Source organism: Gavia stellata, chromosome 17 (genome assembly GCF_030936135.1).
Source record: "Gavia stellata isolate bGavSte3 chromosome 17, bGavSte3.hap2, whole genome shotgun sequence".
Classification (NCBI taxonomy): Eukaryota; Metazoa; Chordata; class Aves; order Gaviiformes; family Gaviidae; genus Gavia; species Gavia stellata.
In genome coordinates, this window is record NC_082610.1 from 5,751,006 (window position 1) to 5,777,720 (window position 26,715).

At 39.8% G+C, this 26,715-nt stretch overlaps 1 protein-coding gene across 1 annotated transcript in view; it reads left to right on the forward strand.

Moving 5' to 3' along the window:
* Window positions 1–25,256, forward strand: part of NELL1 (neural EGFL like 1) — a 299,127-nt gene extending 273,871 nt beyond the window's left edge. Inside the window, exons 16-20 of the mRNA XM_059825833.1 lie at window positions 6,338–6,478; window positions 16,098–16,291; window positions 21,787–21,963; window positions 23,704–23,928; window positions 25,206–25,256. Of these exons, the coding sequence (XP_059681816.1) occupies window positions 6,338–6,478; window positions 16,098–16,291; window positions 21,787–21,963; window positions 23,704–23,928; window positions 25,206–25,256 (788 nt within the window). The remainder of the gene's footprint in view (window positions 1–6,337; window positions 6,479–16,097; window positions 16,292–21,786; window positions 21,964–23,703; window positions 23,929–25,205) is intronic.
* The last annotated feature ends 1,459 nt before the right edge of the window (window positions 25,257–26,715 follow it).

Sequence of the window (26,715 nt, forward strand, 5' to 3'; positions counted from 1 at the left end):
AGCATACAAATAGGCGAATATGAGAGAGTGAGAGATGCATGCACTAAACTGATAAAGACGTCATCTTGGAGTGTGTATTAAAAATGAATTCCAGTAAACTACATGTTATATATTAAAAGAATTAATCTTAAAAAAACTGCTGGTACAACCAGTCTGTTTTATTATTCTGACACCAATTTAATTTCATTTATTATTGTTAAACTCATCATTCTAAATTTGCGCATGAGTTTCAGATGATTAAAAATCTTGATAACGGCAATCACACAATAAAGCATATTACAGCTGTTCTTTAATTATAATGACTGGTGAGCACACCTTTCATCCCTGAAAGCCATTTAGTGCCATTAAACTGCTGCGTCGGTTTGATTATTCATGAATTTGAGTTGTATTCACTAGCTCAACAAATTTAAAGTTTTATGGTTTACTGCTGTGTCCTCAAAATAGAAAAATGGACCAAAGCCTGTACCATTTATTCAGGCACAACTATTCCTGCCTGAGAGGGAACTGCAAAGGCCAATATAAATATAATGCAATTAAAATTAGTCTGTGAAAACAGCCGTGACTGCTGAGGAGAGAGAGATATGTTATTTGGTGCTGATTGTTTGCCCCAAATCTCCTAATGAGTTAAAATGAAAGTAATTAAAAGGACGCTAAATGTCAAGGAAAAATTTTCTGAGCAACTATTCCAAAGCCTGCTACTGGCTTCAGTCAGAGGGAGGGGGAATCCGTATCACCTGAGACACTTAAAGCTGTGAGACAAGAAATTGATGATTGAAAATTGTCAATAGATAGGGCTCAGACAGATGTCTTTCCTGCCCTTTCTCATTTTTAGTATCTCTGTAGTCTTACGAATGAACTGGCCCTAAGAGTTTGAGCGACAGCCGTGAGTCATTATTCAAATGTAACTAAATTGCACAGTTATCTGTGTTCTTCTAAGTTACCATTTGTTTAATAGCTAAATTGCTGCACCGTTGCTGTATCGTTGGTATTCCAGGCACTCTGGGTTGTAAACCTGTGACAAGGTCGGTGTGTTGTAGCCTCCTTTACTTTGCACTGGGAAAATCTAGCAGTCTTTAAGGGTGGCTGTTGTCGATGTATTTCTGCTTTGTGTGGCATACGTTTAAAAATAAACACGGGCCCGTCTTGATAACTGTAGTGAACTGTCAAAGCTAATGTTGAGATTTAATAGTATAGCCAATATAACAGTTAATAATAAAGGATAAAATTCAGCCTTTATATAAGCTTATGTAAAACAGTAGAGTTATTATTTGCTTACATCAACTGAATTTGGCGTAAAGGTAGGCAGGTGGGAGATTTTTATTTTTTATTTTTTTAGAGAGAGAGAGAGAATTTTTCATCTCTGCTCATCCATAGTAGTTGTCTTTGCTTTCAGGGCTTATTTGAAGTAGCTGAACAACTCCTTTGCAGCTGGGAAGTTGTTTGCATAGTGCTGGCAGTGACATCCCTTTCTTGCTATCTCTGTCTCGTGGAAGCGAGGCTCATGCGAGAGTAGGAGATGAGAAGAGGCTGCGTTTTACATAGAACTTATGCCTCGATTGGCTGAGTGAGTTCTTCTGGTGTTTTTATGTTGAAGGAAAATACTCGAAGGTGGAAAACAAAGCTGTAATGCTCTGGTGTTAACTGTGAGGGTACGATTTCAATTCGGGAAGCTGGAGACCTGTGTGATCCTTTCTTGTTAGTACATTCTTTTCCTGCTTTTACGTCTTCTGATCAACAGAGAGCTAAAGATAAGGATCTTACATTTTTTGCATGAAAAAGAGCACAGTAAGAGTTTGATGAACAGACACTTTTAGAATAAAACTCTTCTGTCTCATTGAAACTGTAGATTGCTAGCTGTTACATGACACTGAACAGTTTTCCTTTCAGTATTATCACACAGTGACTTAGATGTGATGAGGTATTAGAAAAGATTGAATTATTTTAATTTTACTTTTCCACTGGGTTCTGAAGCCATTGTGTTTTATTTTGAGGTAAATTATCCTATTTATCTTGTCTGCATAAATACCATTATGAATAGTGCAAGAAGCTGGGCTGGTAAAAGTAAAAATTACAGACCTGTCCTTAAAGGACAGTGTTAACATCCTACAAGAGCTTATTCAAAACCAACTGGTGCCTTTATTCTACGATACAAAAATGTGCCATTTTTGAGCTTTGGCAAAGCCATTACAGTGGAGCGTTGCCAGATCCATTAACAATTCTGTACTAATGACAGTTAAATAACTGAGTGGGGTAAAAGCAGGCAATGGAACGGTTTGTCCAGGATCTCCTTTTACATAGACGCTGTAAGAAGGCTTGAATGAAAAACCTGCAAAAATAGTTCCACAGGGGTGAGAGCACCGATGTCTTATGTTGAATTACAGCAAGAAATGAAAAATATTACACTTCATGCAAAGGTAGTGCAGATATTTAGCCGAAGACTGCAGAAGCAAATTAAGGTGATGGGAAATTTTCAGTTCCCGAGGAAATACTAAATTTGCCGTTTCTCACAAGCACTCTGTTTTAGACTATCCAGCTGTAAATGCAGAGATACAGAAAGCCCATAGAAATCTGTGAGTTGGTGAATGTGTTTTCACTGACTTCTGTGGGCGTGGCTTAGCCGTGTGGGATGACAAGGTGAAGATGTGCATTTAAAGGCTTGGGCTGCTCCACCCATGGCGGGTTGCTGCGAGAAGGCAGAGCCTGGAGCCCTGAGAGCCGTCTGCTGCCAGGAGCACCGAGGGCAGGCAAGACCTAAAGCGTGGGAACACAGCCAAAAAATGTCCACCCGTTGTTTCCTCTGGCCTGTGTCATTACAGAATTTCTGGACAGGTTTTCCTGTGCTCCTTTGAAGAATGATTATAATTTTTGTACTGTTTTCACTCTCAGGTCAGAGGTATACACTTTCATTTTAGCTTGACGTAACTTTATGAAGAAAGTATATGTAGCATATTCCGGTAAGCATCTGCACACACAAAACACACACGCACAAAAATAGTACATACATAGCTCAAATTCTGTAGCAAAACCCGACTTTGATAGAGAGATATTTATCCTGAGGCAAGTATGCAAATATAGTGCTAGCATCTAAAGATGGAGAAGAAAAGATGAAGACAGGTGAATTGATTCTAATTCCCTGACCTGGCCTTTATGTATAGCAACATCTTCCTATGCAGAAAAAGTCCTCAAAAAGGTGTTTTCAAAAGCCATAGTATGTCCAGACGGAAATAAGCCATTAGGTGAACTAAGTAATGTCACGGTATATGACACACCATTTTATAAAGCTGTTATTTGCAGTTCCCTCTTGGCATCTTAAGTAATTCTGAATTTCTAAAACAAATCCATAATATTTTCCTATACCTGCAGAGATATGTTTATATATCTGCTACAAATAATGCATAAGACCACAGGAGAAGCTTACAGACCTAATCATAACATTTTCTCCCCTTTTCCTCTTTATGTACATCATTTTAAGCACAGGAATAAGAAGCTGCAGTATATTAGACAAATGGAGAAGCCGCTAATGGTTTTCCCTGTTTATACCGCTCTTCATGCATATTGTATTACATGGAGCTGCTAAGGGCGTGTTGCTGAGGAATGCTACCTTGCTGCAGAAGCAGGGGAAGGGTTGCTTTCCCCGTTCCCCTCCCCGCACCGTCAGCCCAGCCCGGCTCCAGAACACGCAGGAGAAGGCTGGGCTGAGGAGCAGGGAGGAGTGCTGAGTTTAGCCTGAAGAGAACAGGAGCAGGGCACCTCCCGTAAGCTGGAAAGGGCTCTGGGAGAAGAGGGGTAGTGGTAGGGAGCAGAGCATGAAGGACTTTTTTACTAGTTGCTTCTGCATCCATGGTGTCTTTTGCGACAGATTTTCCCAAAGCAGCCCGCACGGCACCTCCTTTTCCCTTGGCCTCTGTCCCTGGCACGGGTAGGGCAGTGCTGGTGTAACTCCCGTGGTTTAAGGAGATCGAGGAAGTAAAGGAAGAACCTATACAACTGAAAGCGAGTCCCGTTCTCCCAGCTCTGCTGGCTTAAGAAATTTGTTTGTGTCTCCCTAAACATCAGTGGACAAAAGCTATTGACAGGTATGGTACTGCCACAATAGAGTCATCTAGTCCTGAAATAGTTCTATGTATTATTTTACTTTTCTGACATAATCTAGAGCGACTCATACACTGACGCTCTTCTTCCATTAAGTAAAATGCTGCTTAGTTTTGGTATCCTGGCGGACAGGCTTTCTGAAAAGTAATCTGCCAGTCAATTAGTATCCTGCACCATGAGCCTAAATCAAATACACTTTCAAAAGGGCTCAAGTTTAGAAATGAACTTTAGGAAAACTCTATTGATTTTTGTAAATTAAAAATGTAAAATTGAATGGCTAGAGGTCCAGTACAGGACTGACCCGAGGAAGCAATCTTTAAACAGGAACATTCTCCGATTCAACACTGGGAAAGAGAAGAAAGCAAGAAGGAGGATTCATTTGCAATTGACCTGCAATAGCAAAGTCATTCACTTTCCAAATAGGATTAAACTTGTTCCATCAGCCATGACATGTGAAAAGATCATGGTTATAAATTCCATTTGCTGTAATGAATTGAAAGTGTCTGAGTTTGCAAGCAGCACTCATCGTTGATGGACAGCTAGATTTGTGCAGTGTTTTAACACTAAAATTAGCTTCTACAAAATAAAAAGTACAGAAAAGGTGGCAGCAGTGACAGATCTTAAAGCATAAAAGAATTGACTTTATTGTTAGATGGAAGCTGAATCAAGCTAGAAATAAATAGTGGTTATAACCCTGTTATGTAGATAACGTGCTTCATTCTTGAGCGAGGGCGAACACAAAACTGGAAAAAGGCATTTGTTTAGGTTTCTCGGCCATATTTCAACAAGAATAAATATTGTTACTTAAATGAGGAAAAATCGAACTTCTCTATGGTATTGCTTGCAAGATGTAAGAAAATGGAATTGTATTGAAGGATACTTCATTCAAATCAATTTCAACATACATCAACATGACTCCACTGCCGTCCATGAAACTGTATTGGTGTACGTACTTTGCAAATTGAGATAAAAGCTACACTCTGTGGTTACTTAATAACCTTAACTCAGTCTTGCATCAGGATAGTGAGACATTTGTACTTGGATGCTTGAAGAGCTAAATGCAGTTTCAGAACCTGTTTCCCCCAAATTTGCGTGTTTGGTGTACACAATTTGATGCATATTTTAAATGTGCCAATTGCCAAGAAAAAAATCTCAATGGGTGAAAATGGCTAATATTTGTGAATAATTTGAGACTCATTTTAATTGATAAGGTAGCCTGCTGAAAACTGTCCACGATTTAAACAAAATAAGTAAAATAGCTTGAGCTAAACAGAGGAATGAAAATATAATAGCTTCTTAAATTACCGCAAGGTTAACATATAATTAATTTGCTAATTTTAATTACAACCATACAAAATGTGCTGAAAAATGCTCAAAGGGGAGAAGCAGCCAGGTGCCAGCCGTGATTAATCAAGGTTACTAGCAATTATGAGGTCTTTATTAACCATGTTACAGAACTTTTAAAAACTCCTTTATAAAACCAGCACATTGATTTCAACTCAGGAGGGTTTTCGTCTTGCTGTACCTTTCCATTGCTACAGACTTGCTGTCATTTGCCTCGCTCTTTTCCAGCTAAATGTTTTATTCCAGGTGAAACATGGACTGCTTTTTTTGTTTGTCACACACTGTTATACATATAGTAGGTATTTATTTTGATCATATAAACAAAAGACATTAACTATTGTTTGCAAATTGCTCTGAGCACCTTAAGTGCCAGATAGGCGCTAATATCACAGCTGAACACTAGAAACACAAATCCTGAAGAAAATGCTTAAATGCTTTTTCTTTCCAAGGTCTCCTGGGACATGCAGTTTGTAAAGCAGGAATATTGCTGCAACTGCCTTTTTGGTGAAAAGAGAACCTGCTCTGCAATGCTTTATATGCACAGACAAATGTAATTTCTGAGTTTTTTTTAAAAAAGAAAAAACACCCAAACCAAACAAAGAACAAAAAAATCTGCATGTTTGCTTTGCCTTTTAAACAAATTGTGGTGTAAATGAATGTCTTGTACGTATCAAATTCTATGATGTATTATTGGTTTATTGGTCTTTTCTATTGTTGTTACGTGAGTCATGTTGTAAGTGTCTGTTGTTTGGAACCTTAATAAACCTTGATCCATCTATTAAAAGGAAGACTTTAAAAAAAAAAGAAAAGAAAAAACAACAACATTAAAAAAAAAAAAACTAAAGCGTTGGTGTCAAAGGAAATTAATTTCCTGGCTGGCTTGTGTTTTTCTCTGAGGCAGATATTGATGAGTGTGCAGAGGGGATCATTGAGTGTCACAACCATTCACGCTGTGTTAACCTCCCAGGGTGGTACCACTGTGAGTGCAGAAGCGGTTTCCATGACAATGGAAGCTATTCTCTTTCCGGGGAGTCCTGTGTTGGTAAGCAATGATCAGCATAGAGCTTTTTTTCCTCCTTCTGCATGGTGTTATAAAGTGACTATTGAGACACTGTCCTGAGCAGTTACTGTGTTTAAGGCTAAAATGAGAATGCAAGCGAGCGTGTCTGTGTTTCTCAGCATCCCCAGCCACGCAGCGTGGGTGCTAGTTCAAGACGCGTCACATTTTGGAATAGTTATTACAGGGGGGAGGCAGTCAGAGCTCCAAAGTGTGACTTACTGCGCTTTGCCATTTATCATAATAAGTTGCTGTAAAACCTGAAGAGAAAGTAGGCTTTCTGGGGAGCATAATAGGCCACAAAAGGGGAAGAGCTGGTTTTCCATTTTCACATTTCAGCAGAGCGATACGAGAACACGTTTGGGGTATGTCTGTGTTGCTTTGATTTGTTTGTTTTGCATTGTTTGGCTTCTTCATAATTTTATTTTTAGAATTATGGGAATAGCATCAATCACTGTACACACCACGTTTGCAGAATAAAGCCCTAAGAGCATGAACAGAGAGGAACTTTTAAAGGGTGCAAGGGAGTTTGTCGGTTGTTTCTATGAGAGGACAAAGGACGAGGCTCCATGAGGATTTAGTGCTAGTTCTTGCAGTCCGGGTGCCCTTGACTTGCCCGTAAGACTTTGTGTGCCGCTGCAGCAAGTAAGCGGTAATAAAATCATAGTAAAGATGGTTATTGTGGCGTACCTCTGCCTTATGGTTTTTCCGCCTGTTTACTTATTCTTGGAAGCCTTAGACATAATTTCTATATGATATTTTATCAGATGAGTTCAGAACTGTTTAGAAAGGATCCCCTTTTAACTTCTATAGGGATACAGATCAACTTCTCATAGTTCTATGTCCTTTCTTTGGAATTTCTGTTACTTCATCTCTACTCAGGTCTATGAATTTTCTGTAAAAACTTTTCTGTTCCTTCTGTGAAAGACTTTTTTTAACACTGTAAATTTCATAGGTCATGTCCAGAAGTGCAAAAGGCTCTTTCTAAGATTTAAAGTGTACAATTAAAGTAAAAATTGAAATAAAAACTTGCAATAAAAATATATAAATTTACTTGTAACAAACATTCCAACCTTTAACAAATTTTAGCTATTAGAACTCCTTGGGATAAGATAGCATTGTGATTTAAAAATGCAGAGGAACAATAACTGTTTTCAAAACCAATATTTTGTCGGTTGTCCAGCTATATTAGCTTTTTTACACACTGTCCTAAGCTGATGGGGAGCTCAATAAAACCAAAGCAGTGAGCTTCATTGGGGTGGCTGTGTTTAAAAAAAAAAAAAAAAAAAAAAAAAAGGCAAAATTTTACAGCATTTTGTGCCTAGAAATAAAACACCACGTGAAAATCATGTATTTCTGAAGAGAGTCCCGAATGTTAAGAGTTCTCCTCTGGTTTATTTAAATACTGTAAAAGGAAAGATAGAGAACTGTTGAAAATACTTGCTTTGTGAGAAGTCAAAGCAACATGACATAACCTTCTAAAAGCCCTGAGGCAACTGGGGATAAGGGGCATTTGTAGCACTCCTGATGCCTACCTGTACTGCTTGCACGGGGAACCCCATCCCTTTTCAGGCTGGCCTTACGGAGCTGCTTTGAGACGAAGAACACCTACGGCTCAGGCTGGTCTCGGGAGAAGACAGGTGCCTAGACAAGCCTGGTGTCGAAGGGCCCATAGCTAGGCTCAGTTGCTGAAAAGGTCAGCGTTGCTTGCATTGCATTGCTATTAAAAGGAAGGGCACTTGGCTACCTCACAGCAAAAAGGAGCCCAAAATGTTCTGTATTCTGTGGAGATTGAAGGGATGAGTTTTCGTGGAAGCAAACTGCCCTCGTTTTGACCTGCGCAGCATGCTGGAGGTGCGTAAGGTGAGGTGCTCATCTTGCCATATGCAAATTGTAAACAGAATGTGAAATTAGCGGGGTTATTTTAACTAAATAGCTTTTCTGAACCATCTGTTGCAGGGTACCAGTGAGGAAGAGAATAAACCAGTTTGTTTTATTGCATTATGCTGGTTAACCAGTTAAAAATGAATTGAAAGATTCTGCTAACCCATATTGAAAAAGAAATTTCAAACCAGGATGTTTATTTTAAAGTGCAACTAAGAATTGGTTAAAATGACAGATAGGTAACACTACACGTTCTAGCTAAAACTCAGTTTCTTGAACGTTGACTTTTATCACGTTACAGAGCTTGTTTGTTTGGTGGAGTATTTAGAGTCAGGGCCAGAGTCATTCACTCTGTTTCAGATAAGAGGGTTCATCTGCTTAGCAACAGCATTCTGTATACTGACATCCTAGCGTGTACCTGAGGTGGGTTTGGGCCATTGCCCTCTGGAATGTTTAGAAACGCTTCCCCTTCGTCCCTGAAGGACAAAACTTGGAGAAAAATAACTAGGCTAAGCACATAAGTAAGACAAGATTAAACCCTCCCTCACAAAATAATAACAACACGTGAAAATCATAAGGCAGTTGGAGGGGGCACTCAGCTCTGACAGGTTGCCCAAAGCCCAGGCAGCCGGTTGCTTTTGCTGGATGCGTTTGTGTATCTGTTGGTTAACCCCCTTTCCCTCCGCTTAGATGTAGGTGGTCTTGGAGCTGAGTCATTGCTTGCAGTGTCTCTGCAGTGCTGGCAGAACATTTAAAAAAATAACATCTATTCGAGAAGGGTTGTGATACCTCAGTGCTTCTAAAAGCTTTATTCTCGTTGACTGTGAGAAAACGGTGGAGTTTGTCCCCTGGCAAGGGACAAATGTGTAAAGCAATGGAGGTGGCAGGGGAGGGTCATAATACTGCACCAGAGCTTGGGTAATAAGGATGTATGGCTTAGCCAGGCCACTTCAAGCTTGGCAAAATTCTTTTATTGCTCAAAATATCAACGGAAGGCAGCTTTGAAAAGGGAATATATTTCCATAGACATGCTTTTATGAAAGATGTCAGCTTCATAAGGTGATGGTGAGCAGGCTGAAATTAAGAGAATGTAATTTAATTTCCAGCAGTAGCGGTTTTATGAGGCACTGGCCTTTCACAATATGTTATTAAGAATACTGCTTGCAGACAAAAGACAATTGCTATACCAAGTTGCTACCAGAGTTTGCTTGGCAATTAAAACATGTAGGCTACAGTTGCTAGGTTGTTTGGTTTTTTTTCTTTTTCTTTTTTTTAATAGGAGCTTTGCTATGCTTTAAGGTAAACAAACAAAAATACTTTACAGAGAACTGAGTTGTCGTATGATACATATCACAGTATTAACTGGGGTATCTACTGATACCATATTGAAGCAACTGGCATACATTGTTTTTTCCCTGCAATAAGTACCTGCTGCCAAATACTGCTACCTCATAAGGTAATCGTTGAATAAACCCTCACTGCTGAATTTTCAGTGATAACCTTTAAGATTCCCAAAAGAAGGGAAAAAACTGGCAAAGAAATGTTGTATTCTGGGAAGTTAATAATGTCCCACAAAGCTTGCTCCTATCTACAGCAGAAAAATAAAAGCAAATTAAATTATACTATTTAATCTCTGTCTCTCTTTAAGTGAGGTGCTTCCGGTCTGTAGAGAGCTGTTCAGACCCTGGAGTGCAGAATTCCCGATTCCATTTTTTTCATGGTGTTTTGTGTTTCTGAGTCTCTACTTGGTGACTTGCAAGCACAGAAGGAAGACCAACCAAGGCAGCAGTCCCTGTCAGTTGTTGGTTATTTTTTTATTTTCTTTAAGAATCAGTGCAAATTTTGTATGGAAGCTGAACACGGATCCTCCCCCTACCGAAAAACCACAGGATTCACCATGTATTTCATCCTGAATATTTGCGTAGGTAGACCTCGCTGCAGGGTTAGAGTAGCTGTGGGGAAATGAAAGCTGGAAAAAGGTAGGAGTCAGCAGCTTGTGAGAGAAAACTCCGCGTGTGTTAGGCTCTCGCAAAAGTTGGGTGCAGCAATGCTTGAGGGTCAAGTCTGAATGGGTTTAAAATCAATTCCTGAAGCTTTCATACACTCCATAGTATGCTGCAGCATTGTCTGTTGCCTAGATTAGAAAGTAAGAGAAAAGGAGGTTTGTTCTTTGCTTATTTTGCCCCCTTTCTGTGTCAAACAAAAAGCTACACTCATCCTTTGAAAATCTTCCTGTATGCCTGAGAATTGCTTTTCTATCTATAGTTGGAGAAGTGGTATGTAGACAGTAAGGTTTGCTGATGGTACAGAGTACCCAAGACTAACTCTAGAACCTGCTGTTTTATGACTTCTGTTCTGCTCATAGGATTTCTTAAAGCTCATAATATCAGAGTCTGTGGATTTTATCCTGCAGAATAAAAATTATCTGGCTTACTTTCCATTTAGTAAATTCCAATTCTTGTCTTCTGAGAGAAAGAGGCGTTACATGTCTTCAAGGTAATTGTGTTTAGTCATTTCTGTATTTCTAGACAGCATTAGTAAATCCTATATTCAGAATCTAATTTACTATGCAGTGTTCTTTAATAGACTATTATGTCTCTATAGAATAAAAGTACTATCATAAAATGTTTTCTAACTAAAAATGAATCTGTTTAGTGATTTTTTTTTTTTTTTTCCAAAGAGGGGTCCAAATCACTTTGATTTAGAAAGAAGGCAAATACATTAAGTGAGAAGTTGCCTGTGAAAAATGATATGTCAAAACAGTGTTTAGTTAACTTGTATATACATTGGTTTGGGAGCCCAGCATACATTTTTCACGGTAACATTATACTGTAATGGTTTAATGTACCATAACAGTTAAAATTAGCACATTAGCAGGGTTCTTTCTTCTGCAACAGCTTATCATGATATTACAGAGCACCACACTGCATGACTTGCTTGCACACATTTATTAAGGTGCTATAGAAAAGTCATACCATTAAAACCTGAATAGCCTTGAAAACTAAGAAATGAAGTAGCTAGGGATTGGTTTAAAATTTCAGTGAAACCAAGTTAATGAACTTGTGTTGATATGTACAGTCATGCTTGTCTTCTTACCCCATTCAAATACAGTGGCTGTGGGACCTCTCATAATATCTGAGGCAAATTACTTCTCGTTACAGCCAAAAAGGATGGCAAAGGAAATTGCATCTCATGGGATTATTCTATTCCATTTTGATTCTGATTTCTTGTCTGCCCGCATTACCAAGCTATCTTTGTGTACTTTGAGAGTATATTGGGAAATAACATCTTGGGTGGTTTGTTTTCTTTCTTTTTCCATCCACGAAATGCGACTAGTTGCGTTGCAGCTAAAATACGTATGATCAGGTACTTGTTGCTGTACATTTGTTGGAAAAAACACAGATTGAGAGTGTTTGAAGAGTGAAGGTCTTGATCAGATTTATGATAGTCCTGTGCAATGTTTGAGGTGGCATGTCTCGGCAACAGTCATTTTGCTGTTGGCTGTATGTTGTTGATAGAAAATATCATACGGCTAGATAGTTTCTGATTATGGTGATTTCCACTATATCCTCTTTTCCTTGAAAAGGACCTGCGTGGAGCAGGGAAGTAAAGCTTTGCCACTTTTACTTGTGTTAATTAGTAGTTTATGCCACAGATTATCTCAATATAATGAATAAGATTGCAAAGTCCTATTCCAGGTGTGAAAGTGAGGTTGTTTTCACAGGCTGACAGTATGCATGGAAGAACTAATTCCCCCAAAAGTCAAGATAGACATCTTGTTCTTGTGTTAAATATAGGGAAAGACTATGGAGTCTCCTTGCTATTTCACATATGTACTTGTCCATTGTTCTTAAGAGTTGCTTCATTTATAAATGAATATTTCATCTTCTTCCTACCTAGTGTTGTTATAATAGGAAATAAGATTTGTGTACAGTTTTGCCTTGCCCATCGTTAAAGGTTCTGGTTTTGGGCCTGCATCTTCTGAGAGCAGTTGCAGAAAAACAAACAAAACCTGAGGGGAGGGTGGGGAATTCGAGCTGAGTGAGGATTTGAATAATACAAAAATAATCTCTATGCAAGAGTCTTGTCATACAATTTTCATATTCATTAGATTGTTTTGAACGTGTTCAGAATTTTAAACTAGGCTAATTTTTCAACACCTAAGTAGACACATTGATTCCAGTTGTTAAGAGACATTTCACACTAAATAGGAGTACTTTCTTCAGTGTTTTGCACAGCCATCTACACTCTGATCTCATGTCAATATCACAGAATCATTAAGGTTGGAAAAGACCTATAAGATCATCAAGTCCAACCATCAACCCAACTCCACCATGCCTGCTAAACCATGCCCCGCAGTGCCACGTCCACACGGTTTTTGAACACCTCCAGTGATGGTGACTCCACCACCTCCCTGGGCAGCCTCTTCCAGTGCTTCACCACTCGCTCAGGAAAGACATTTTTCCTAATATCCAGCCTGAACCTCCCCTGGCACAACTTGAGGCCATTTCCTCTTGTCCTGTCACTCATCACTTGGGAGAAGAGACCAACACCCACCTCCCCACAACCCCCTTTCAGGTAGTTGGAGAGAGCGATGAGGTCTCCCCTCAGCCTCCTCTTCTCCAGACTGAACAACCCCAGCTCCCTCAGCCACTCCTCATCAGACTTGTGCTCCAGACCCCTCACCAGCTTCGTCGCCCTTCTCTGGACGCGCTCCAGCACCTCAATGTCCTTCTTGGAGTGAGGGGCCCAAAACTGAACACAGGATTTGAGGTGCGGCCTCACCAGTGCTGAGTACAAGTCCATTTGATCTCCATTAAACCGAAATGCTTTCCTGAGCTAACAATATGGGAGCATTTGCCTGGGGTTTTTTCCTTCCCCACCCCCCAGTCTGGCTTGAGGCTGAAAGAGTGAAAGGGACAAAAACATGTTATGCTTACAACTTCCTTTCCTCAAGTTACTGGGAACATTGGCTGTTTGTTCTGACTTTCAGAAATGCAATCAGCAACAAGAAAAAAATGCCAAAGGGATGTTCTCAGAAAATTAGCTCTATTAAAAGCTCAGCTGGAAATGAGTGCAGTGTCCAAGCCTTTTATATTTGATTAATGACTAAAACTTTTAAGTAATGAATGCCATAAAATAATAAGAAATCATCATTTGCATAAAGAACGAAAAAAATTAGCAAACTGAGTAGCAATTAGGAATTTATGTTCGCGCTATGTTACTCAGATTTGCTTGATTGGTTTCTTTGTCAAGAATGTCCCATTTACCAGTTTGGGCCGCTCTTAATGGGAGCATCCTTTTTATGTGTGCTAAACGGAGAACAGCAGTAGCAGTATGTAAATAGGGTGTTCTTCCCTTTTGGATATGTATAACAGATTAAGTTGGGTTTGCGCAGTGTGAACAGGTCTGTGCTACTGAGAATATGAATAATGTTAGTTTCTATAATTGCTAACATCTGGCTTTCCATAAATCTGTTAAATTACATGGAAACAGAATTTGACTTCTGTGTCATAAGTAAAGCAATTACATGGAGCTCTGGAGGCAACATGGCTTTATATTCATCGGTGAAATCCTTTTAGTTTTGAGCTGTGAAAGCTACCCTTGTCATCTGCACTGTGATTCTGCTACATCCTTCATGTATGCTATTCAAGGAGCCCTTAATATGGTGGGGAAGAGAATATTAATGATGCTTGGTGAAATCACCAAAGACAAAGTGAATGCTTCATTTATACCTTCCTCTTCAACACAAAATACAAGTCAAAGTCTATTGAAAGGAAAATAGGATATTTTTAAGAATATTTTAAGTCTTACAGTAGCTGTTTGGGTGTAATTCATTTCATATCAGTTCATTCATAGCTCTCTTCATGTCACTCTTCATGGTTTTCACCTCCTGTGATACCCTGGCACTTGTTAAACAATGAACGACAAGTTTTCATTTCTCTTAGTGCAGCACCTTTTACACCACCGAGAGCGGACCTTTCAAGTACTCAGTAGTGTGAAGCTATGCATTAGAGCAATCATGTTATTTTTTGACAATTAAGACTGTCAGGGCAGCAAAATACGCAATTTTTAGGGAAGTCTGAGCCACGAGCAATTGAATCGTGCTATCAGGCTGCTGGGAGCATCTCTGACAAAGGACTGGCCTACAGGTTAGCCCAGGAGTGAAGCCCTTCTGCAGTGTAATTGCCTCCAGCTTCCCTTCGGGTCTAGAAGCAGAAAGAGGAAGAGCCATTTTCTGGCGGCCCGGGCCCCTGACTCAGTTGTGCAGGCTGATTTTGCATTTGATCAAATCCAAGGGCACTGCCGCATTTCCACTTGTTCCTGGACTATTTGAGAATTGAAATCAGGAATTTTACTAACCAGCTCAGCGGGAATTTAGAGGTTTAATTGTTATTGAGAATTTCCTTCAGCAGATTAAGAGAATTTTTAACATCTTATAAAATTCTGGTTTTCTGAGGAGATGACCTGTGAACCCATGGCAGTCGTCCAAGAAGCAGGGCAACTAGCCATCACATCCCACCTAAGTTAGACTGTAGGTAATTTTCTTTGTAAATTCTATTGCATTTTTAAATTTGTTGTTTTAGAAAGGAATTAAAAGTACTCTTGAGTAATGTTGAACAGTTATAAATTTCATGCTAGCAATTAGGTAATTTTAAATGGTAAGTGTGAGGATTCTTCCGTGTACTTTCTGAATTAATATAATAGCGTTATGGAATTTTCATGATAGAAACCATCATATACTTCTAAAGGATTTTACTTCTTCAGTCTTCCTCCCGCTGCTGCTTACAGTTTTCATTGTTCTTGTTGGAACAAGAGAGACCCACCAGTTTACTGGTATTTTATCTGAACAATCGGTCAATATATTGTTTAAGAACAGTCCAAAGTTATTTTCTGAAAGAAATATCTGTTTTTCACAATGTGCTTAAAAGTTTCATGGCTTTTGCTGCAAGAAAAAGAATCCCTAGATAAATTAATATTCCATAATTATATTTTATCCTCCAAAAGCAATTTTAATGGGATACTGTAATTCACTTTTCTCTAGTGTGTAATGATTTTCTTTTGTTACTTATTTCTTTGTGTCATTGCTAAATCATACTTTTCCTGCATAGCTTTGTTCTAAGACTTTTCCCATATAAAGTGCCTTTGATTTATTTCTTTCTTTCCTTTTCTTTTTTTTCCTTTCTCCCCGCCCCCCCTCCCGCCCCCCCCTTCACCTATACCTTATTCTAGCAATGGGAAAAGGATGCAATTGACTGCTTTTAGTATGGGAAACGTTGATCATGCTAGGCACTTATGAAGAATAGTGCACTTCTATTTTGGTGTAAAACCCAGAACAGAGAGTGGTCTAATTGACAGAAAGTCACGCTGATTGTTCTCTAGTTCCCAGTCACTGGGAAGTCACTATACATCCTCGTCTGAAGGTTCAAGTTCATCATTGATATACAGTTCTGCTAGGTATGTAAGTCTCAGCATTTACAATTAAGCCTGCTGGAGATAGTTTAAGAATTCTTGGTGGAAACAAAACAAATGCTGAAGAATAACCAAAAAAAAAAAAAACCCACCAGTGTTTAATGTCTAGCAAGTAAATATGGAAGATATCAGAAAGAAGGCACCCTCTTCCACCAGCAAGGCAGATAAGCAATAATTACTTAATACAGAAATAAAATTTGCCCTGTGGAAAAAATGTCCAAAGCATTATAAATCTGCTGTTTTGCAGATATCGATGAGTGTGCCTTAAAGACCCACACCTGTTGGAACGATTCAGCCTGTGTGAACCTGGCAGGAGGGTTTGATTGTCTTTGTCCGTCTGGACCATCTTGCACTGGAGACTGTCCCCACGAAGGCGGCTTCAAGCGGAACGGGCAGGTGTGGACCCTGAGGGAGGACAGATGCTCCGTTTGTTCCTGCAAGGTGAGATCCAGCTGGTCTGGGTTTCAGGAGTCCTTTAATTCCTTGGGCTCATGTCAGAAACCCAGTATTGCAGTGTCAGCGGTGTTGGCAAAAATACTAGCCTAAGCCCAAGGTGCTGAGGCAAAAAGGTAAGCTCTGCTTTGGGCACTGAAGCTGTGATGGGAAAATTCTGGGAAGTCATCTTTTCTCTTATTTTGCACAACCACAGACACGGTTGAATAATGGCTAACGCTGCTGAGCTTCGCCCACGTCACCCCGTGGGCCAGAGCCGCTCGGAGCGTGCCTCGATGAGGGTCTGGCGTTACCCTTTAACAGAATGTGCGGGCGATCAGCACGCTTACTGGAAATGTTGAAAACTGTTCTCTTTCACATGCGTCTCTCAGGACAAGTACTCTAGTCAGCCATCTTCCTTTTGGTGGTGTTTTGCTTTACTTGGAATACACATGAATTAACTGGGTGAGAAGGAAGGCCTGAGCACGAGTCAAAGGTTAGAGGACCTGGCAGCAGGCACTTAATTTCCTCAAGTGAAGAAGGGTGAAGGCCAGCTTTCTCCTCCTCATCCCAGCTTGACTGTATTGGCAGCTCTCTCACTCGAGCAGTGCAGCTCTCTCTGCACCTTTGGAGAAGCCAGGCATATTATAAGTAGATCTACTTTAGAGTTAATACTTAGATCAGGTTTTTTTTGGTTTTCGCCCTGGAAATTATCAGTTCTTTTCTGAGTGTGGTAATCAAGTTAAAAGAACATTTGACTCCGCTTTCTTCGCTTTCACTAGTTAAAGAGGAGTGCTGTCACTGAAATTAGAAGAATTTTAGAAATGCGCCAAGCCGAGAAATGGTTGGTCTTTTATGGCCACTTTGACCTGATGCATTCATAACGCTGGTAAAGCTGTCCTTAGACACAGCAGAACACTATTGGCCCTTGCGTAAGTCTAAGTAAAATGAGATCTTGGCCACTGTGAAAAGCTGAACATAGAGCATGACAAGTGGCCTATCAGTCCCCATGTCTTAATGCTGTTAAGCCAGAGAAGCGTTAAAGGGTTTGGGGGGGACAAAAGGGGAGGGTTGTTTTGAAGTTGCAAGAAGCTGAAAGCCTCTTAATTTCTGTATTGTGATACTATAGCAGAAGGGAAAATCAAGACTTTGGAGTGAGCAGAACCTGCAAAGTACACTGCTGTTTTGGGCTCAAATGGGAATATGTTCTTGTTAGTTGCTATATTTCTTACTTCAAGTAGCCTGAAGCTCCCTAAAACTCCTCCCTTCAGAAGCTGAATTGTACAACTCCACTGAATATCTATCAAGCTTTTATTGTAATCTTGGGGAACTGGCTGGCTTATGAAAGGATTTCCAGTCAATAGAATAAACAGTTTAATATATGTGAAGACATCTGGTCTGCCTTTGCAGAATTATATCTATTAGTATTCCCATTTTAGATTGTTTGTAATTTGTTTTATTTGCCATTTCTCATTGCACTTGTTTCTTATGTTGAATGTTCTTATTAGTGTATGAAAATATACAAAATGATTAACTAGTACATAGATATTTTAAACTAAGCCTGGCACTGTTTGTTGCTATGACTCTTCCTTTATATCTTCCTCACTTTCCAGTTTTTTCCTCTGCGAATTAACATTTGCATTTAATTTCACTCCAGTAGCTGCCTTGTTTCAAGAGTCAAATTCTTGTCTATAGAACAGGGAAAACAGGGAGAGCCCCCCCGCTGTCATATCCCAGACAGGACATAAAGTCTTCAGTGTTTATTGAAATATGTTATTGAAACATATTTTTATAAATCGTGATAGCTTCCAATGCACCAGACTGCTTCTCAAACCTGCTGCAGGACTCTCTCGTTGTCATGCAGTTGCATGGAGAGCTGGCCCTGCTTGACCTGAATAATGGCAAACCCTGCTCAGTTTTCAGTGAAGAAAAGGGCAGAGTGGAACTAAATCATTCCCTATACTTCTTACTCAAAGTTTGAAGTGATCCTACTCGTTTTATCTAGGAGACAAATCAGCATTTCAGATTTTAAATAATATGTTTTCTTTTGACTTTTCTTTTGTTATGGTTATTTTAGGAAAGGTCAGATGGATATATTTTGTGCAGTGGCTGAAACACATAGAACCCATCTTGAAAATAGTTCAACTTAAAATCAGGTGCAAAGGAAATTAAATACCTTACTTAACTTCAAAGTTCATAAAGTAAGGTTATTTGTAGAGTAGGGTACTATGGAATATAAGGAATTATATTACTTCAGTTATATCATGAAGCAAAGTGCCATTATTGAAGCACAGGGGATTATTTCAGTGTTTCATCAGACCCAATTTCTTCAAACCATCCTCGCTCATCCGAGTAAATATAAAGTTTACAAAAACAAATTCTCAAAACTATAAATTAATACAGTACCTTAAGCACATTTGATGTCTCTTCTGCAGGCATCTTCCTGAACTCTTCTGGATTTAATATGCAAGACTGGTAGAAAAGTGATGGGGGCGGGGAGCTGTTTCTCTCTCCCATGAAAAAACTAAGCCTGGCTATAGCTGGGCTTTTGAGTCTGTCCTCTAATTAAGGCAACCCTCCATTCCCTGTGTGAAAAAAGCCTGGGGGATAAGCACAGCACTGGGAAGAGGGGGGTGTGCCAAGGTGAAGTGTGTTCCTGATGGTGGGACTGCTTTGGTGGTTTGGTTTCTGCAGAGTCTGATTTCTGTCCACATTGGCTTTGGGGCGCTGTGGAAACTTGAGTCACCCTTCACAGCGATTCCCTTGTGTGTCAGCGTTTCCTTTGGTAAGAACAATTTTGTGTTCGTACCACTGATGCTTATGAAGCACGTAGAACTGATTCAGTGAGGAAGGCGGGGGGAGGGAGAGGCACTAATAAGATGCTACATGTTGTTAGCCACTGAAAGAAAATAAGTTGCTTTCTATATATTTCTCAATTTTCTATGTATTTCTCAATGCCACTGTAGAGCTGCAAAGATGCAAGTGAAATGTTGTAGCTTAAGAGGCTTTGTGTCACTGCAGTATAGGGATAAAAATGTTTTTTGAAAGGCATGGAACTAATGAGGTTGTAGATAAAACACAGATGCTTACAGAATAAAGAGAGTAGCAGTGTATTATGATTACCAAAAGGTCTCTGGCAAAATCATCAGCCTTTGTCAGTGTTCTGAAATACAGAGAGTAAAGGCAGCATAAAAGGTTAGCTGCTCCCCAGAGGTAACAGCAGGGGAGCTCAGAGAAGCGCACAACTACCAGCACTGTCACTAGCTGAAAGGAGAATTTGAAAACTAATCTTGAAAGCTTGGAAACTGAATTGGAACTAAGCAGACAGGTTATTGTTAGCCATTATTAATCAGCACTCCGTTATGGAGAAGGGAGAGACTGCCATTGTCGAGGACGCTGGGTTGCCCGGATGCCTGGTGCAAGCCCACGTGCCTGGAGCTGGTCAGCCTGGCAGAGCTCTCGTGCTGAGCTGCCGCTTGACATCTGCCCTCAGCAAGGGGTGGAAGACGGTCGTGCTTTCCAAGCTGCAAGAATGGAGATTTAGTCATAACTCTCCATCAGGGAAGGCTTTCGGCTCTCCTCTTTCTCCGCTTGCTGAAAGGGGAGGGTGACTTCTTTCTTTGTTTTTTGTGGAAATGGTTTATTCCCGGCATGGCAGCTGGACCTGGCCGGACCTGTGGCTAAGGAAACGGGCCACTGCCAGTCTTCCTTACTTTATGATTTACTCAAACTGCTGAGTAAGGAAATAAAGCTTGTTTATTCCCTCTCCCACAGCTAAAGCAGTAAACTAGCCACAAGTAGAGAATCCTTGGTTATCTTAATTTGATACAAAACTGAATAAAGAGTGTAGGGCAATCTAGTCCTGTGCCCTGTGGTTGGCAAAAGCAGTTCAGATCCATGTTAACCTGGCACGTGTTCTACATTTCCACAATTCTGTGTTCTCTTCAGCCTTGTTAGGCATAAGAAATCATTGTAATTATTTTTACAACAGAAAGTGATATTCTAATCAATTCAAAACTATGATGAAATGCATGAGTGACACTGACTGACATGGGTATTGCGATTCCCTGACGCCTATTTTGTACATGTTGCATTGTGGCCAAGACTGGCTTTGCTTAAAAACAAGAGCCAAACAGATTCCTACATCAAAACACAAAGTAACCTCCCGGGCTACATGCTGTGGTTATGGCTATTTTGTCTGCCTGGGGAAAAGGCATCCTGGGCTGCTGTCACTCTCTTTAGTAACCACTTTTTAAAAGGATCAAGAGGAAATACATTCCCTTGCTTTGATAGTTATCCCTTTATTTGGTGGCAATGAAAAAAACTTTTACTTCTTACATCAGATACAGGTTTATAGACTCAGAACAAGGTTCTGATAAGAATGTGGAAAAACTGCAATGAAATGAGCGGGGTTGTTTTGGGAATTGTACAGTTGTGATCCAAAGCAGACTATAGCTTCATTCCTCTCACAGCTGTACCTTCAAATTGGCTGCAGGGGACGCTTTGCTTGAACAAGGGCTAATCCAAGAACTAGTGTTGAATGCAAAAGAAGTTCCTGTCAAAACTTTTCTATAATCTCCTCATTGTTAACTGTGATTTCAGTTCCCAGTCTACGTGTGGCATAGCGGTATGTTGGCTCACCTACAGGAAGGGGTGTAATTTCAAATGCGGTAGTTCGTCCAATTTTCATAACTAGAATTAGAATCAATTTGTTTTTCTCTGATGCAAAGAGAATATATCCTTTTTTCTTTACATGCAGAAGCAATTCTTCTGTTTATCTCAAACATTTCTGTTTAATGGTCTTTAACAAAATGGGCCATCCAATACTGTAAGCAAATATTTAGCAAAATCATATTTTGGAAAGCCTGTGGAATGCAGGCTCTCTTTAATACACGAGCAGAATTACAATGGATGATGATAATTCCATTTAGATTTAAGCTGGTGTACTGTAGGTCCAGATGTGGAACAGAACCAGTGGTGAAATCAGAATGAAGAATGATTGGTGCTACTGTGATTTTGCTATACTGTGCTTCTATGAAGTTAAAGGGACCACCTTCGTAACTTCAGTTTATTTATTCAAGTTACTTTCTTCAAAGTGATACAGTCAGTCAAAATAGTGCTAGACAAATATTATGCGTTATTAGAGTGGCAACTGCTTGAAGAGTTCGTTGATGTAACCAATGGGATATGAAATTGCTTCACTATATTTCTTCTAAGGTACTGATTTCTTTTAAATTCAGTTAGCTGGAGACAGGAAAACAGTATTCTCAGATTCAGTCAGTATTGGATCCATGCACTGATAGAAATTGGGAAAATAGTGGTATTTGAGGTATTACTCACAACTGGCAGGATCCAGTCCTTGGTGCTAGTAACATTGAATACGTTAAGAACTTGATGTTTCCTGATAAGCCAAAGAGGTGCCCTTTGATATATATGCCCTGTGACCTTATCCGGGTTGCTGTCTGGCAGTTTGTGGTTGACGGCAGGGCAATGTGTCCTCGCAGGACGGGAGGATTTTCTGCCGGAGGACAGCCTGCGACTGCGAGAACCCCAGTGCTGATCTCTTCTGCTGCCCGGAGTGCGACACCCGTGTCACCAGCCAGTGCCTCGACCAAACTGGGCACAAGCTCTACCGCAGTGGCGACAACTGGACCTACAGCTGTCAGCAGTGCCGTTGCCTGGTATGGGTAAAGCCTTTCAGAGGGGAGCGAGAGTATTAAGGATTGTGGTTTTTAGCAAAGCATACCTGGAAGCAGGCTCTTGGCTCTCCCTTCACCTGCTTTTCAGACTGGGAATGGTGATAAAGGACTTACAGAACACCAGAGAACTGAAAGCTACACCATCGGTTTTCCCCCTGCTGCTGAATAAGTAGGTCTAATGAACAAAATGAAAAGCTTGACAAAAGCTTGGAAACCTTGACACCGTATTAACTTTAGCGTTAGTCTACTTTTGAGAACTTTTATAAGGTTGTCTGATCTTTAAATGACTTTTTAAATGTTTTTTCGCATGTGGTGGATTTGGTTGGAGCAGTTTCAGCTTTTAATTACATCAGCTGGTGTACCTATCTTATCCAAAGGGACAATGCATTTCTTTTTTTTCATTCGGCAAATGCTGGAAAAATGGAGTGCCGGTGCCACATGGTGAATTAGCAAAAATTAACCAAGAAAAAGAAGGATAAATAAAACTGAAATTACTAGACAAACATGCAAAATAAATAACATTTCTTTTCTCATTAGGCACTGTAGATTATTTCCCTAAAGCTTTAATTTTTGCACAGACATACTAATTAGTGCAGCAATGAACTTCATTAAAATGATCAGTTTTCCATTTATAGCTGTCTGTATAACATTGTCGTTATATAGGATATTAATCAAGAGGTGTCTGAGCATCAGGAAACAAATTCCATTCAAAGCTAAGTTACTGTTAAGAGATAATTATCCGTAACGTACAGCAGTACGTATTGTATTTTGTATTCTCCTAAGATTTTTTTTTTTGGTGTTTGCAAAAGAACTGCAAGAAACATTTGCAGCCAGCAGCAATGGCAAATATTAAATGTGACATGTTTTACAAGGGATACTGAGTTTGCGGCTAGCAGTTCCTTGCCTGATTTCATGATTGGATTAACATACAGAGCTAAAAGACGGTGATGCCCTAAATCAGTGCTACGTGTAAGGTTCTGTGCAGCGTGTGATGTTATCAACATCTGAAGTGCTTACAGAGTAGTATAATGCAAGTTATTGGAGCACTTTGCAGGTTAAGTTTAGACACAGGGATCCTACAGCAATACACTACAGAAGTGACCTGATGATCCTCTCTTCTCCATGTTTCTATCTACTAAACTTCTTTTATTTTTACAAAGCTAGATAATAAAATAAAATGACTCGGTGGTTATTACTCTACAGTTCCTTTAGGAGTTGACAGTAAAATCAGTTTGGGCTGTTGCTAGTTAGATCGATGTTCAATGCTTCTTGAACATACTAACCTACATCTATCTGCAGTGTTAATTTTCTATTTAAACAATTGCTGTGATCCTGCAGAGATGTTTGTGTGACCAGGCGTAAAAAGAGGGCATGAGTCTGCAAGGGGATCACTGCAAAAGTTATAGTTGATGGAAAATATTGGAACCCAGTATTTAATGCTGCCTTTAAAAACCCCAGAGTACTCAAGTTATCCTCCTACAATGATGACGGTGGTGTTGTTTAGTCAAAAACCAACTAAATGATAGTCTGTTACATTTAGGAAACAGTATTCAAACATGCATTTATATGATGAAGCAAACTGAGAGCTGATCCATTAAGTTTATTTCAATTTTGGCAAAAAAACCACCCCAAAAAACCACTTTCCCATTCAACAGGATGCAAAGTTTCTTGGTAGCTAGTAAATGGCAACAAATTCAATGAGCTTTTCTGCAATTCTTACAGGAAGGAGAGGTGGATTGTTGGCCTCTTCTGTGCCCAAATCTAAACTGCGAGTACACAGCCATCTCAGAAGGAGAGTGCTGTCCCCACTGTGTCAGTGACCCCTGTCTGGCTGACAACATCACCTACGACATCAGGAAAACCTGCCTAGATGGTTATGGAATTACAAGACTTAGTGGCGCTGTATGGACAATGGTGGGATCTCCTTGTACAACCTGCAAATGCAAGGTACGATGGGCAAGGTAGAATGGTAATGGAAATGTATGTTGCTGCATAAAATCAGGGTCACGTTCTGCCCTTGGAAGCTCACATTCAGCTCTCGGGGAAGTAAATGAGACCCGAGGGCAGAAGCCTACAGAAAACCCACACCTTTTGTGTTTTGCAGGGTGGAAACAAAAAAATTCTGTGCTTGTTGAAAATGTTGAGCACAAATGTGTAATATCGTAGTGCAACTTTCAGACATTCTGTCGGAGAGCCCTTCAGGCATTCTCAGTATGAATCTAGGCTAATATTTTAATAATTGCCTAACATGGCTGTCCATGAAAATGTGTTTCAGAGCCAATAAACAGAGGCAAAAACACTAATAACATTTTCACCAGCAAGTACATAGTAGAAATGCATTCCAGCTCAGAGATGAAGGCACTCCCACAACAGAAGTGGGAAGGGAGTGTCACAGTTTCTGTTCCCTGACCTCCTCGAGATGTATTTGATCCAATGGCTCTGCTGCAGAAATGCAGTCTGTCTCCCCTGTTCCATGCAGCGATGACCCCACTGCGCTAATAACAGAATTATGAAAATGTTGGTTTGGGATATGGAAAATGTTATTCTGTTCACTGGGGGAAACCACGCTGTTGCTCCGGGGCTTTAAATTAGCGAAGGTGGCTTTTCTGCCATTCTTCAGAGTTTTTCCTATTGCTTTGTGTTGGATTTAAAAAAAAAAAGGAAAAATATTGCTTGTTTGGTGTTCTGGTGGTTGCTGTAGTTTTTAATACATGAGATAGTTTTGTAAATGACTGGATGCTGCAGAAAGGTGTTTAACAGTGGATTAAACTCCAAAGCCCTATGGGTTTTTTTTTCCCCCGTACATATCTGCCATGAATCAAGAATCTGAACTGCCTGCTTATTTCAGACAAACAGAAAGCTTCCCTGCATGGATCACATCAAAACTCTCTCCATTAACTTTCTTGCGTGGGAGAAAACAAATCAAATCATCTTTGTTGCCATTGCTATGCTGTATTTTATTATGGGGACCACTGAGTCTTTCACATCCAGGTGTGTAGTTCATGTGTAGTTCAGCCCAGTTCAGTGCTGTTTGGCAAAGCCAACCTCCTCAAAAAGCCGCCACACTAGGGACCGATGAGGTCACCTTGGGATGATGGCTTCAGCAGGTTTTTGCATGCGGTAGATGTGTCGGAGATGCATCTATCTCTGCGTGCCACCAACCCCTTTGCTCTTTGTCACTTGTTCTGCGGAGGTGATTGACGCCTGCTTGTTTGTCTGTGCAGAATGGGAACGTCTGCTGCTCGGTGGATTTAGAGTGTCTCAACAATAACTGACGTAGTCAGACTGGACTGTGCCGAGGGAGGAAAGCTGAGGAAGTTAACACCTGAAATGAAGTCGTATGCGTTTTATACAACAGACAATTACCAAAGTCTCCGCACGAGGAAGATGTTTGGGAGTTGCCTTTGGGACCTATCACTATGCTCATCCTTGCTAGCCTTGTCTGGGTGACTTACAGTACAGCGCATATAAGTCGATGGTTGTTAAAAGTTTTCAGTGTTGTAAATTACACACTTTTCCCGTCAAGACATTTGCAAATATGTTTAAATTATTTCATGGGTAAACTAATGCTGTATTTTTGTTTTAATTTGTGTATTGACCACATGGTAGAATTCAGCTCTTCTTACTTTGGATCTAGATTTTACAACTAAGACAGCCTGTTGTGATTTTGTCCCATGATATCACGTACTTAGTTCCAAGGTCCCTGTCAGATGTATTTATGAAAATATGTATGTATGTACAGTCAAATTGCATAGTACTTATATTTCACAGCTGTCCAACATTTTAAAACATTCAAAGGTATATTTGATTGGACAGAATGGAAGTAATCAAAATAAGTCTGTCTTAAAAATTTATAAAATTAAATGCCATGAACTTAATGGAATGGCAAAAAAAAAGCACTTTCTTCTCCAAACATGCAGAGCAGCAGCAAGACCCCTATAGTGAGAAATGGAACTAAAACCACATTCCATCGTCAATTCAACAACATATTCCGGAAAGAATCACCAGTCATTATCAGTATTCTGTTTTGCAAGAGCAACTGCAAGTGCTGGAAAAGGGTATAATCCCTCTGGGTCGTGCAGTGATAGAACAGTCAGAGCGCCTTAAGATGATGTAATTTAAATTGACTAGGTTAGAATTTGCTTTCAATTATAACATCATTGCTGAGTTCAGAATTTTTCCTTCTTTGTATTTGCAGTAATAATGATGTCTGCCATTCTCGGCTACTGCCACCATAGTGACAAAGTGCAGAAGCACCTGTACCAGCGACATGCGGGACAGGAGACCTTAACACTTGGTAACTTTCATTGCTCAATTAAGAGCTCAGAAACAGGTTTTCTCTTTTCATATTTTGTTACATTCAAAAAACCTTAGTTTTAAATTTTCCACGCACGCAGCGTTGTTTAGTACCTAAGTTTAGACAGAAATACAAATTAAAACTCTTAGCCCTATATCGCGGTTAGAGTTTAGATTCTCCTCAGCTAATGTCTATTTTTTTTCATGAGGCTAGAAAGTTTGTGGCATTCGAACAAGACTATATTTCTACAATGATGGCATCTACAGCTTAAATCTCACCTTTTTAACGTGCTGGTGTGTTTTGTTCTGCTCATTTGTGTAGTGTTTTTTGCTTTTTGTTTATTTAATTAAACACACTGAGTATATGGAAGAGAGTGCAGAAATAAGTCTAGTGGCTACAGTTTGGCAAGTCTACATTTGTGAGTTTTTCATAGTTTC